This window comes from Lagopus muta, unplaced genomic scaffold (genome assembly GCF_023343835.1).
Source record: "Lagopus muta isolate bLagMut1 unplaced genomic scaffold, bLagMut1 primary scaffold_115, whole genome shotgun sequence".
Classification (NCBI taxonomy): Eukaryota; Metazoa; Chordata; class Aves; order Galliformes; family Phasianidae; genus Lagopus; species Lagopus muta.
In genome coordinates, this window is record NW_026040182.1 from 69,620 (window position 1) to 84,179 (window position 14,560).

Consider the following 14,560-nt stretch of genomic DNA (forward strand, 5'->3'; position numbering starts at 1 on the left):
GCAGAAACGGAGCGGAACCGGAGCGGATCGGGAGCTGAAACGGAGCGGGGAGGAGAACGGGACCGGAGTGAGAGGAAAATCGGATCGGGAGCAGAACCGGATCGGGAGCTGAAACGGAGCGGGAGGAGAACCGGATCGGGAGGAGAACCGGATCGGGAGCTGAACCGGATCGGGAGCTGAACCGGATCGGGAGGAGAACCGGATCGGGAGCTGAACCGGATCGGGAGGAGAACCGGATTGGGAGCGGGAATGGTTCAAATTGAACCGGATCTGGAGTAGAACCGGATCAGAACTGAACTGGATCAGAACCGAACCACATTGGAACAGAACCGGATTACAGCAGAACCGGATCAGGACCGGAACTGAATCAGAACAGAACCGGATCAGAACTGAACCGGATCAGGAGTGGAACCGGGTTAGAACAGGAACAGATGAGAGCAGAACCGGATCAGAACTGAATCGGATCAGAACAGAACCGGATCAGAGCAGAACCGGATCGGAACAGAACCAGATCAGAACTGAACTGAACCGGATCAGAGCAGCCCCAGATCAGAACCGGATCAGAGCAGAATCGGATCAGAACCGGATCAGAACCGGATCAGAACCGGATCGGGACCGGATCAGAACCGGATCAGAGCAGAATCAGATCAGAACCGGATCAGAACCGGATCAGAACCAGATCGGGACCGGATCGGGACCGGATCAGAACCGGATCAGAACCGGATCGGGACCGGATCGGGACCGGATCAGAACCGGATCAGAACCGGATCGGGACCGGATCAGAACCGGATCAGAACCGGATCAGAGCAGAACCGGCGCAGAAGCGGCTGAGCTCAGAGCAGCCCCAGATAAGAGCCGGCTCCTCCTCCCCCCCCTCCCCCTTCCCCCCCCCCCCTCCCCGGGGTCCCATTGGTTCGGGTGGCGGAGGGGCGATGAGCGGGGGGGGTCCCTCGGGGGTCCCCATTGAGGCGCCGCCGGGGGTCGCGGCCCGGGGGGGGGGCGGGGGGGACGTCGGTGCCCCCCGGGAAAGCTGCAGCTCCTGGAGCGGTTCTTCACCTCCCCGCCTCCTTCGGCCTCATCTCCGTCATCATCATCGTCATCGTCATCCGCTTCGTCCCCGGGGGGGGCGGCTGGGTCACGTGGGGACATTTTTGGGGTCACCTGGGGTCACCTCGGGGGGCTTCGGGGACCCCCTGGGGTCACGTGGGGTCACCTTGGGGTCACTTGGGGTCACCTCGGGGGGCTTCGGGGACCCCCTGGGGTCACGTGGGGTCACCCCGAGGTCACGTGGGGGCTCCCGGGATCCCCTGGGAACCAGCTTGGGGTCACTCGAGGACATCCGTCCCCCCCCCGGGGTCGCCGTGGGGTCACCTGAGGACGCGCCGAGGTCACGTGGGGGCGCCCGTCTCCCCCCCCCCGTAGACCCTATGGGTTCCTATGGGGTCACGGCGCCCCTTTACGCCCCCCCCGGCGGCAGGGGGGCATTTGGGGGCAGCGGAGGGATTCGGGGGGGCAGAGGAGGGGGGAGAGGCGGGTTGGACCCCTCCTCAAATGATCGACGTCAGGGGGGGAGCGGGGAAGGGGGAGGTGGGGGGGGCAATTTGGGGACGCTGAGGAGGGGGCAGAGCCGAAGTCAGGAGGGGTTGGGGGGGGGGTTGGGGGGGGGCGACGAGGGGGGGGGGCGGCCCTCGGCGTTGGCGTTCGCTGGAAGCGATGGGGGGGGGGGGAGGGGGGGGGAAAGCGGGGAGCCCGAAACGACGCGGGGTGGGGGGGAGCCCCAAAAGCCCCAAATGGGAAGGGGGGGGGGGGGGGACGAAATACTGGGGGGCCCCCCCGGAAAGGAGCGGGTTTTCGAGGTTCTTGGATGAGCTGACGGTGAGGCTGCTGAGCCCCGCAAAGCTGCAGGAATTCGGCTGGAATCCCCCCCCCCCCCCCCCCGATGTGGGGCAGGAGAAACCGAGCGAGGGGGGGGAGCCCCCAAAATCGAGGGGGTGAAAACAGGGAGCTGCGGGAGGAGGAGGAGGAGGAGGAAGAGGAAGAGGTGGGGGGGGGGGGGGGGGGGGGGATATGGGGCTGGGGGAGGGGGGGGGGGGATATGGGGCTGGGGGGGGGCACATCTGGGGGGGGGTATGGGGTCAGGGGGGATGGATATGGAGATATGGGGGATATGGGGAGGGATGTGGGGTCATGGGGGGATGAGGGGTCGGGGGGGCACATTTGGGGGCATATGGGGGGATATGGGGTCATGGGGGGGATATGGGGTTATGGGGGGGATCATGGGGGGGATATGGGGTCAGGGAGGGGATATGGGGTCGGGGGGAAGGATATGGGAATATGGGGGGGATATGGGGAGGGATGTGGGGTCATGGGGGGGATGTGGGGTTGGGGGGGGCACATTTGGGGGGTTATGGGGGGGGGATATGGGGGAATAGGGGGTCAGGGAGGGGATATGGGGTCATGGGGGGGGATCATGGGGGGGATATGGGGTCAGGGGGGATGGATGTGGGGATATGGGGGGGATATGGGAGGGATGTGGGGTCATGGGGGGCACATTTGGGGGCATATGGGGGAATATGGGGTCATGGGGGGGTGATATGGGGGAATAGGGGTCAGAGGGGATATGGGGTGATGGGGGGGGATCATGGGGAGGGATATGGGGTCGGGGGGATGGATATGGGGATATGGGGGGGATATGGGGTCATAGGAGGGAGGAATGTGGGGTCATGGGGGGATATGGGGTCAGGGAGGGGATATGGGGTTATGGGGGGGGGATATGGGGATATGGGGGGGATATGGGGAGCGATGTGGGGTCATGGGAGGCACATTTGGGGGCATATGGGGGGATATGGGGTCATGGGGGGGTGATATGGGGGAATAGGGGGTCAGGGAGGGGATATGGGGTGATGGGGGGGATCATGGGGGGGATATGGGGTCAGGGGGGATGGATATGGGGATATGGGGGGGATATGGGGTCAGGGAGGGGATATGGGGTCAGGGGGGATGGATATGGAGATATGGGGTGGATATGGGGAGGGATGTGGGGTCATGGGGGGATGAGGGGTCGGGGGGGGCACATTTGGGGGGTCATGGGGGGGGATATGGGGTCAGGGAGGGGATATGGGGTCGGGGGGAAGGATATGGGGGGGATATGGCGGGGGATATGGGGTCATGGGGGGGGATGTGGGGTCATGGGGGGGATGTGGGGTTGGGGGGCTGGGATACGGGGCTGGGGGGGGCACATTTGGGGGGTCATGGGGGGGGGATATGGGGGAATAGGGGGTCAGGGAGGGGATATGGGGTCATGGGGGGGATCATGGGGGGGATATGGGGTCAGGGGGGATGGATGTGGGGATATGGGGGGATATGGGGAGGGATGTGGGGTCATGGGGGGGATGTGGGGCCGGGGGGGGCACATTTGGGGGCATATGGGGGGATATGGGGTCATGGGGGGGTGATATGGGATAATAGGGGGTCAAAAGGGATATGGGGTGGTGGGGGGGAAGGATATGGGGATATGGGGGGGATATGGGGGTCAGGGAGGAGATATGGGGTCGGGGGGGGGGATATGGGGATATGGGGGGGATATGGGGAGGGATAGGGGGTCGGGGGGGCACATTTGGGGGCATATGGGGGGATATGGGGTCAGGGAGGGATATGGGGTGATGGGGGGGATGGGGATCATGGGGGGATGTGGGGTTGGGGGGCTGGGATACGGGGCTGGGGGGGGCACATTTGGGGGGTCATGGGGGGGGGATATGGGGGAATAGGGGGTCAGGGAGGGGATATGGGGTCATGGGGGGGATCATGGGGGGGATATGGGGTCGGGGGGGGTGGATATGGGGATATGGGGGGATATGGGGTCATAGGAGGGAGGAATGTGGGGTCATGGGGGGGATATGGGGTCAGGGAGGGGATATGGGGTCATGGGGGGGGGATATGGGGATATGGGGGGGGATATGGGGTCAGGGAGGAGATATGGGGTCAGGGGGGATGGATATGGGGATAAGGGGGGGATATGGGGAGCGATGTGGGGTCATGGGGGGGATGTGGGGTCATGGGAGGCACATTTGGGGGCATATGGGGGGGGGATGGGGATCATGGGGGGGATATGGGGTCGGGGGGGATATGGGGTCAGGGGGGATGGATGTGGGGATATGGGGGGGATATGGGGAGGGATGTGGGGTCATGGGGGGGATGTGGGGTTGGGGGGCTGGGATACGGGGCTGGGGGGGGCACATTTCGGGGGTCATGGGGGGGGGATATGGGGGAATAGGGGGTCAGGGAGGGGATATGGGGTCATGGGGGGGATGGGGATCATTGGGGAGATATGGGGTCAGGGGGGATGGATGTGGGGATATGGGGGGATATGGGGAGGGATGTGGGGTCATGGGGGGGATGTGGGGCCGGGGGGGCACATTTGGGGGCATATGGGGGGATATGGGGTCATGGGGGGGTGATATGGGATAATAGGGGGTCAAAAGGGATATGGGGTGGTGGGGCGAAGGATATGGGGATATGGGGGGGATATGGGGTCAGGGAGGAGATATGGGGTCGGGGGGGGATATGGGGATATGGGGGGGATATGGGGAGGGATAGGGGGTCGGGGGGGCACATTTGGGGGCATATGGGGGGATATGGGGTCAGGGAGGGGATATGGGGATATGGGGGGGATGGGGATCATGGGGGGATGTGGGGTTGGGGGGCTGGGATACGGGGCTGGGGGGGCACATTTGGGGGGTCATGGGGGGGGGGATATGGGGTCATGGGGGGGGATATGGGGGAATAGGGGGTCAGGGAGGGGATATGGGGTTATGGGGGGGGATCAATGGGGGGAATATGGGGCCAGGGGGGATGGATGTGGGGATATGGGGGGGATATGGGGTCATAGGAGGGAGGAATGTGGGGGTCATGGGGGGGATATGGGGTCAGGGAGGGGATATGGGGTTATGGGGGGGGGATATGGGGATATGGGGGGATATGGGAGGGATGTGGGGTCATGGGGGGCACATTTGGGGGCATATGGGGGGATATGGGGTCATGGGGGGATATGGGGGAATAGGGGGTCAGGGAGGGGATATGGGGTGATGTGGGGGATCATGGGGGGGATATGGGGTCAGGGGGTATATGGGGTCGGGGGGGGGATATGGGGTCAGGGGGGATGGATATGGGGATATGGGGGGGATATGGGAGGGATGTGGGGTCATGGGGGGCACATTTGGGGGCATATGGGGGGATATGGGGTCACGGGTGTGATATGGGGGAATAGGGGGTCAGGGAGGAGATATGGGGTCAGGGAGGGGATATGGGGATATGGGGGGGATATGGGGAGGGATGTGGGGTCATGGGGGGATGTGGGGCCGGGGGGGCACATTTGGGGGCATATGGGGGGATATGGGGTCATGGGGGGGTGATATGGGATAATAGGGGGTCAAAAGGGATATGGGGTGGTGGGGCGAAGGATATGGGGATATGGGGGGGATATGGGGTCAGGGAGGAGATATGGGGTCGGGGGGGGATATGGGGATATGGGGGGGATATGGGGAGGGATAGGGGGTCGGGGGGGCACATTTGGGGGCATATGGGGGGATATGGGGTCAGGGAGGGGATATGGGGATATGGGGGGGATGGGGATCATGGGGGGATGTGGGGTTGGGGGGCTGGGATACGGGGCTGGGGGGGCACATTTGGGGGGTCATGGGGGGGGGGATATGGGGTCATGGGGGGGGATATGGGGGAATAGGGGGTCAGGGAGGGGATATGGGGTTATGGGGGGGGATCAATGGGGGGAATATGGGGCCAGGGGGGATGGATGTGGGGATATGGGGGGGATATGGGGTCATAGGAGGGAGGAATGTGGGGTCATGGGGGGGATATGGGGTCAGGGAGGGGATATGGGGTTATGGGGGGGGGATATGGGGATATGGGGGGATATGGGAGGGATGTGGGGTCATGGGGGGCACATTTGGGGGCATATGGGGGGATATGGGGTCATGGGGGGGATATGGGGGAATAGGGGGTCAGGGAGGGGATATGGGGTGATGGGGGGGGATCATGGGGGGGATATGGGGTCAGGGGGTATATGGGGTCGGGGGGGGATATGGGGTCAGGGGGGATGGATATGGGGATATGGGGGGGATATGGGAGGGATGTGGGGTCATGGGGGGCACATTTGGGGGCATATGGGGGGATATGGGGTCACGGGTGTGATATGGGGGAATAGGGGGTCAGGGAGGAGATATGGGGTCAGGGAGGGGATATGGGGATATGGGGGGGATATGGGGAGGGATGTGGGGTCATGGGGGGATGTGGGGCCGGGGGGGCACATTTGGGGGCATATGGGGGGGGATATGGGGTCATGGGGGGAAGGATATGGGGGGATATGGGGTCAGGGGAGGATATGGGATCATAGGGGGCAGATATGGGGGCACATTCGGGGGGATGTGGGGTCGGGGGGCGTTGGAGACATGGAGGGCGCATGGGGTGACGTGGGGGCAAATTGGGGGGGGGATATGGGGGTGTCCGGGGGGGGGGGGTGGCATAGAAGTGGAAAGGGGGGCCGTCTATGGGGCTGGAGGGGGCCCCTATAGGGCCATGGGGGGGGGGGGGGGGGGGGGCATTTATTGGGGGATGGGACCCCTATTGTTGGCCCCCCTCCCCAAATTTCCTGTAGGATCCAGGAGGGGCTGCAGCCGTGTGGGGGTGAGTTGAGATTTGGGGTGAAAAAGAGGCTTTTGGGGGGGGGGGGGGGCAATGGGGGGGGTTGGGGGGCAATGGGGGGGGATGTGGGGCAATGGGGGGAGTTGGGGGGGGTTGGGGGGCAACGGGGGGGATGTGGGGCAATGGGGGGGGGTTGGGGGGCAATGGGGGGGAGTTGGGGGGCAATGGGGGAGAGTTGGGGGGCAATGGGGGGGTTGGGGGGCAATGGGGGGGGTTTGGGGGGCAATGGGGGGGATTTGTGCAATGGGGGTGATGGGGGGCAATGGGGGGGGTTGGGGGGCAATGGGGCGGGATGTGGGGTAATGGGGGGGGATGGGGGGCAATGGGGGGGTTGGGGGGCAATGGGGGGGGGATATGGGGCAATGGGGGGGATGGGGGGCAATGGGGGGGGTTGGGGGGCAATGGGGGGAGTTGGGGGGCAATGGGGGGGTTGGGGGGCAATGGGGGGGGTTTGGGGGGCAATGGGGGGGGGATGTGGGGCAATGGGGGGGATGGGGGGCAATGGGGGGGGTTGGGGGGCAATGGGGGGGGGTTTGGGGGGCAATGGGGGGGGATGTGGGGCAATGGGGGGGATGGGGGGCAATGGGGGGGATGGGGGGCAATGGGGGGGGTTGGGGGGCAATGGGGGGGGATGTGGGGCAAAGCGGGGACCCACAGCGCTGCGATTTGGGGTCTGCGACCCCAACAGCGCCCCCACGGCACAACGGCAGCTGCGGGAACTGCAGGAGCGCATGGAGAGGTGATGGGAAGCAATGGGAGCCCAGCGCCCCATAGAGACTCCAGTGTCCCATAGAGACCCCAGTGTGCCCCATAGAGACCCCAGTGCCCCATAGAGACCCCAGTGCCCCATAGAGACCCCAGTGCCCCATAGAGACCCCAATGTGCCCCATAGAGACCCCAGTGCCTCATAGAGACCCCACTGCCCCATAGAGACCCCAGTGCCCCATAGAGACCCCAATGTGCCCCATAGAGACCCCAGTGCCCCATAGAAACTCCAGTGCCCCATAGAGACCCCAGTGTGCCCCATAGAGACCCCAGTGCCCCATAGAGACTCCAGTGCCCCATAGAGACCCCAGTGTGCCCCATAGAGACCCCACTGCCCCATAGAGACCCCAGTGCCCCATAGAGACCCAAGTGTGCCCCATAGAGACCCCAATGTGCCCCATAGAGACCCCATTGTGCCCCATAGAGACCCCAGTGCCCCATAGAAACCCCAATGTGCCCCATAGAGACCCCAGTGCCCCATAGAGACCTCATTGACCCCATAGAGACCCCATTGCCCCATAGAGACCCCAGTGCCCCATAGAGACCCCATCGTCCCCAATGACCCCAATGATGCCCCCCATCGTCCCCAATACTCTCAATGTCCCCCATGCCCCCATTGTCCCCAATGCCCCCATTGTCCCCAATGTCCCCAATGATGCCCCCCAATGCCCCCATTGTCCCCCATTACCCAATGATGCCCCCCGTTGTCCCCAATACTCTCAATGTCCCCAATGACCCCAATAATGTCCCCTGTGACCCCCATGATGCCCCCCAATGACCCCATTGTCCCCAATGTCCCCATTGATGCCCCCCAATGCCCCCATTGTCCCCAATGACCCCATTGATGTCCCCCATTGTCCCCAGTGCCCCCATTGTCCCCAATGTCCCCATCGATGTCCCCAATGACGTCCCCCAGGCTCCAGGAGGATTTTGCCGCCTCGCAGCGCCTGAACCGGGTCCTGGAGGAGCGCCTGCAGGGCCTGGTGAGGGGGACGGGGGGAGGGGGGGTCCCTTTGGGGTTGGGGGGGGGGGGGGGGACACATGTGGGGGACACGGCCTGCGGTGGCCCCACAGGCGCAGACGGTGGCCCTGCAGAGGGTGGCGCTGTCCCAAAGGCTGGCTGAGGCCCTACAGCAGCTCGTGGGGCAGGAGGCGGCCATGGGGGTACAGGTGAGGGGGGGGGGGGGGGACGGGACACGTGGGGACATGGGGGGGGTTGGGGACAATGGGGGCCATGGGGGGCATTGGGGACATTGAAGAACATTGGGGTCTCAATGGGGACAGTGGGGTCACACTGGGGTCACATTGGGGTCTCTATGGGGACAATGGGGTCACATTGGGGTCACATTGGGGTCTCTATGGGGTCAATGGGGTCACGTTGGGGTCTCTATGGGGTCAGTGGGGTCGATGGGGTCAATGGGGTCACATTGGGGTCCCACTGGTGACAGTGGGGTCAATGGGGACATTGGGGTCACATTGGGGTCCCACTGGGGACAATGGGGTCAATGGGGTCACATTGGGGTCTCTATGGGGTCAGTGGGATCTGTGGGGTCACATTGGGGTCACATTGGGGTGTCTATGGGGACAATGGGGTCACATTGGGGTCACATTGGGGTGTCTATGGGGACAATGGGGTCACATTGGGGTCACGTTGGGGTCTGTATGGGGACAGTGGGGTCAATGGGGACAGTGGGGACATTGGGCTCACATTGGGGACTGTATGGGGACAATGGGGTCACATTGGGGTCTCTATGGGGACAGTGGGGTCAATGGGGACATTGGGGTCACATTGGGGTCCCACTGGGGACAATGGGGTCAATGGGGACATTGGGGTCACATTGGGGTCTCTATGAGGTCAATGGGGTCAATGGGGTCACATTGGGGTCTCTATGGGGTCAGTGGGGTCTGTGGGGTCACATTGGGGGTCACATTGGGGTGTCTATGGGGACAGTGGGGTCAATGGGGACAGTGGGGACATTGGGGTCACATTGGGGTCTCTATGGGGACAGTGGGGTCACATTGGGTCACATTGGGGTCTCTATGGGGACAATGGGGTCACATTGGGGTCACATTGGGGTCTCTATGGGGTCACATTGGGGTCACATTGGGGTCTCTATGGGGACAGTGGGGTCACATTGGGGTCACACTGGGGTCTCTGTGGGGTCGATGGGGACATTGGGGTCCCACTGGGGACAGTGGGGGTCAATGGGGACATTGGGGTCTCATTAGGGTCTCTATGGGGACAGTGGGGTCAATGGGGTCACATTGGGGTCACACTGGGGACAATGGGGTCAATGGGGACGTTGGGGTCACATTCGGGGCTCTATGGGACAGTGGGGACAATGGGGACATTGGGGTCACATTGGGGTCTCTATGGGGTCAGTGGGGTCACATTGGGGTCACACTGGGGACAATGGGGTCAATGGGGACATTGGGGTCACTTTGGGGTCTCTATGGGGTCAATGGGGTCACATTGGGGTCACACTGGGGTCCTCTATGGGACAATGGGGTCACGTTGGGGTCTCTATGGGGTCAGTGGGGTCGATGGCTTCACATTGGTGTCCCATTGGGGACAATGGGGTCAATGGGGTCACATTGGGGTCTGTATGGGGACAATGGGGTCAATGGGGACATTGGGGTCACATTGGGGTCTCTATGGGGTCAATGGGGTCACATTGGGGTCTCTATGGGGTGAATGGGGTCACATTGGGGTCTCTATGGGGTCACATTGGGGTCTCATTGGGGTCAATGGGGACAATGGGGTCAATGGGGACAGTGGGGTCACACTGGGGTCTCTATGGGGTCAGTGGGGTCAATGGGGACATTGGGGTCACATTGGGGTCTCTATGGGGTTACATTGGGGTCACATTGGGGTCTCTATGGGGTCAGTGGGGTCACATAGGGGTCTCTTTGGGGTCAATGGGGTCACATTGGGGTCCCACTGGGGACAGTGGGGTCTGTGGGGATATTGGGGTCACATTGGGGTTTCTATGGGGTCAATGGGGTCACATTGGGATCTCTATGGGGTGAATGGGGTCACATTGGGGTCTCTATGGGGTCAGTGGGGTCAATGGGGACATTGGGGTCACACTGGGGTCTCTATGGGGTCAATGGGGTCACATTGGGGTCACACTGGGGTCTCTATGGGGACATTGGGGTCACGTTGGGGTCTCTATGGGGTCAGTGGGGTCAATGGGGTCACATTGGGGTCACACTGGGGACAATGGGGTCAATGGGGACATTGGGGTCACATTGGGGTCTCTATGGGGTCACATTGGGGTCACATTGGGGTCTCTATGGGGACAGTGGGGTCAATGGGGACACTGGGGTCACATTGGGGTCTCTATGGGGTAATGGGGACATTGGGGTCACATTGGGGTCTCTATGGGGTCAATGGGGTCACATTGGGGTCACACTGGGGTCTCTATGGGGTCAGTGTTGGTCCCACGCTGTCGCTCTCCCCACAGATCTCCCCATGGCGTCCGACCCCCCGTGACGGCGATGGGGACAACGATGAGGGGCCGCTGCCGCCCCCCCCGGCCTTCCGGGACCCCCCAGCCCCACAATAAAGTTCTGCCAGCCCCACACCGCCCTGCGCCTTTGGGGGCCGGGGAGCCACCCTGGGGTCCCCATGTCCCACTTTGGGGTCCCCATGTCCACTTTGGGGTCTCCATGTCCACTTTGGGGTCACTGTGACCCACTGCAGGGTCCCTTTGTCCCCTTTTGGGGTCCCCAGGTTCATTTTAGGGTCCCCATGTCCCACTTTGGGGTCCCCATGTCCATTTTGGGGTCCCCATGTCCCACTTTGGGGTCTCTGTTCACTTTGGGGTCCCCATGTCCACTTTGGGGTCTCCATGTCCACTTCGGGGTCTCTGTGACCCACTTTGGGGTCCCCGTGTCCCATTTTGGGGTCTCTGTTCACTTTGGGGTCTCTGTTCACTTTGGGGTCCCCATATCCCACTTTGGGGTCCCCATGTCCCACTTTGGGGTCCCTGTGTCCCCATGTTCACTTTGGGGGTCTTCATGTCCCGTTGTTGTGTCCCCATATCCCACTTTGGGGTCCCCAGTACAACTTTGGGGTCCCCATGTCCACTTTGGGGTCCCTTTGTCCCCTTTTGGGGTCCCCAGGTTCATTTTAGGGTCCCCATGTCCACTTTGGGGTCTCTGTGACCCACTTTGGGGTCCCCATGTCCCATTTTGGGGTCTCTGTTCACTTTGGGGTCTCTGTTCACTTTGGGGTCCCCATGTCCCACTTTGGGGTCTCTGTGAACCACTGCAGGGTCCCTGTGTCCCCCTTTGGGGTCCCCATGTCCACTTCGGGGTCCCCATGTCCCCTTTTGGGTCCCCATGTCCCACTTTGGGGTCCCCATGTCCCCCTTTAGGGTCCCCATGTCCACTTTGGGGTCCCCATGTCCCACTTTGGGGTCCGCATGTCCACTTTGGGGTCTCTGTGACCCACTGTGGGGTCCCCAGGGTCATTTTAGGGTCCCCATGTCCCTCTTGGGGTCCCCATATCCCACTTTGGGGTCTCTGTGACCCACTTTGGGGTCCCCATGTCCCACTTTGGGGTCTTCATGTCCCATTTCGGTGTCCCCATGTCCTACCTTGGGGTCCACAGTACAACTTTGGGTCCCCATGTCCCCCTTTAGGGTCCCCATATTCCCATTTTGGGGTCTCCTGACCCCACTGTTCGCCCCCCACCCCCTTTATTTCCAACCCCCCCCCCCCCCCCACTCACAACACTGGGGCGGCTCCATCAATTTATCAGCACCTCCCCAATTCCGGGTTCCATCCGGGGGTCCCAAATCTGGGGGGGGTGGGGGGGTGGGGGGGGGTCACGGTTTTGGGGGGGGGTCCCAGATTTGGGGTGGGGGGGATCCTGGGTCTGGGGGGGGGTCTTGGATTTGTGGGGGGGTCCATCATGGGGGGGGGGCTCTCAGTTTTGGGGAGGTTCCGGATTTGGGGGGGGGGTCCAAGATCTGGGGCGGGGTGGGGGGGGTCCCGGTTTTTAGGGGGAGTCCCAAAAATGGGGGGGGGGGTCAGTTTAGGGGGGTCATGGATTTGAGGGGGGGTCCCAGTTTGTGGGGGGGGTCCTGGTTTTGGGGGGGGGGGAGGCGACACAGATCTGGGGTGGGAGGATCCTGGGTCTGGGGGGGGGTCTTGGATTTGTGGGAGGAGGGGGGAGGGGGTTCCATCATGGGGGGGGGGGCTCACAGTTTTGGGGAGGTTCCGGATTTGGGGGGGGGTCCAAGATCTGGGGGGGGGTGGGGGGGGAGTTCTGGATATGGGGGGGGGGGGGGGGGGAATTCCTTGTCTGGGGGGGGTCCTGGTTTGAGGGGGGTCCCGGTTTTTGGGGGGAGTCCCAAAAATGAGGGGGGGGGGGGTCTCGTTTCGGGGTGGGTCCTGGAATTGGGGGGGGGGGGGTCCAGGAATTGGGGGGGGTCTCGTTTCGGGGGGGAGGTCTTGTATTCAGGGGGGGGGGGCGGTGCCATGATGGGGGGCTCTCAGTTTCGGGGGGGGGTCCTGGAATTGAGGGGGGGGGTCTCATTTCAGGGGGGGTCCTGGAATTGGGGGGGGGTCTCGTTTCGGGGGGGGGGCCTTGTATTCGGGGGGGGGGGGTCACGTTTCGGGGGGGGGTCCAGGAATTGGGGGGGGGGGTCCTGGAGTTGGGGGGGGGGGGTCGCGTTTCGAGGGGGGGTCCTGGAATTGGGGGGGGGGGTCGCGTTTCGAGGGCGGGTCCAGGAATTGGGGGGGGTCCTGGAATTGGGGGGGGTCTCGTTTTGGGGGGGGGTCCTGGAATTGGGGGGGGGTCCTGGAATTGGGGGGGGGGGGAGTCCTGGAATTGGGGGGGTCTCGTTTCAGGGGGGGGTCCTGGAATTGGGGGGGGGTCCTGGAATTGGGGGGGGTCCTCATTTCAGGGGGAGTCCTGGAATTGGGGGGGGGGGGTCTCGTTTTGGGGGGGGGGCCTTGTATTCGGGGGGGGGGGGGGTCGCGTTTCGAGGGGGGGTCCAGGAATTGGGGGGGGTCCTGGAATTGGGGGGGGTCTCGTTTCGGGGGGGGGGCCTTGTATTCGGGGGGGGGGGGGTCGCGTTTCGAGGGGGGGGGTCCAGGAATTGGGGGGGTCCTGGAATTGGGGGGGGTCCTGGAATTGGGGGGGGTCTCGTTTCGGGGGGGGGGGCCTTTGTATTCGGGGGGGGGGGGTCGCGTTTCGGGGGGGGGTCCAGGAATTGGGGGGGGGGGGTCCTGGAATTGGGGGGGGTCCTGGAATTGGGGGGGGTCCTGGAATTGGGGGGGGTCTCGGGGGTCACTCGGCGGTGAAGATCCGCGCCGCGATGTCGTCCAGCAGCCAATCGATGCCGCCCAGCAGGTTGAGCCCCGTCACAGCGCTGCAGCCCTGGATGCACCAATGGTGGCTGCGCACAGAGTCCAGATCCAGGGCCTGGGGGCAATGGGGGGGGGGGACATTGGGGGGGGTCAGGGGGGATGGAGGGCATTGGGGGCATTGGGGGGATTGGGGGCAATGGAGGCAATGGGGGCAATGGGGGGCAATGGGGCATTGGGGGCAATGGGGCAATGGGGGCATTGGGGGCATTGGGGGCAATGGGGGCATTGGGGGCATTGGGGGCAATGGGGGCAATGGGGGCATTGGGGGCAATGGGGGCAATGGGGGCAATGGGGGCATTGGGGGCATTGGGGCAATGGGGGCAATGGGGGCAGTGGGGGGCAATGGGGGCAATGGGGGGCAATGGGGGCATTGGGAGCAATGGGGGCAATGGGGGCAATGGGGGCATTGGGGGCAATGGGGGCAATGGGGGCAATGGGGGCAATGGGGGCAATGGGGGCATTATGGGTAATGGGGGCAATGGGGGCAATGGGGGCATTGGGGGCAATGGGGGCATTGGGGGCAATGGGGGCAATGGGGGCATTGGGGGCATTGGGGGCAATGGGGGCATTGGGGGCATTGGGGGCAATGGGGGCAATGGGGGCATTGGGGGCAATGGGGGCAATGGGGGCAATGGGGGCATTGGGGGCATTGGGGCAATGGGGGCAATGGGGGCAGTGGGGGGCAATGGGGGCA

The 14,560-nt window shown here is 63.7% G+C and overlaps 1 protein-coding gene across 5 annotated transcripts; it reads left to right on the plus strand.

The window, feature by feature from the left end:
* Positions 1-1,820: 1,820 nt before the first annotated feature.
* On the plus strand, positions 1,821-12,197 carry LOC125687610 (peroxisome proliferator-activated receptor gamma coactivator 1-beta-like). Of its 5 annotated transcripts, none has more exons than XM_048932830.1 (6): positions 1,821-2,041; positions 6,671-6,699; positions 7,406-7,456; positions 8,399-8,465; positions 8,557-8,652; positions 10,950-12,197. In XM_048932830.1, exon 6 carries the CDS (start codon positions 11,114-11,116, stop codon positions 12,161-12,163), a length of 1,050 nt encoding a protein of 349 aa, XP_048788787.1. In that variant the 5' UTR covers positions 1,821-2,041; positions 6,671-6,699; positions 7,406-7,456; positions 8,399-8,465; positions 8,557-8,652; positions 10,950-11,113; the 3' UTR covers positions 12,164-12,197. The 5 variants fall into 3 exon arrangements, with proteins under 5 accessions (XP_048788786.1, XP_048788787.1, XP_048788790.1 ...); XM_048932831.1 differs by having other exon boundaries at positions 6,678-6,699; positions 8,347-8,465; XM_048932829.1 differs by having other exon boundaries at positions 8,347-8,465.
* The last annotated feature ends 2,363 nt before the right edge of the window (positions 12,198-14,560 follow it).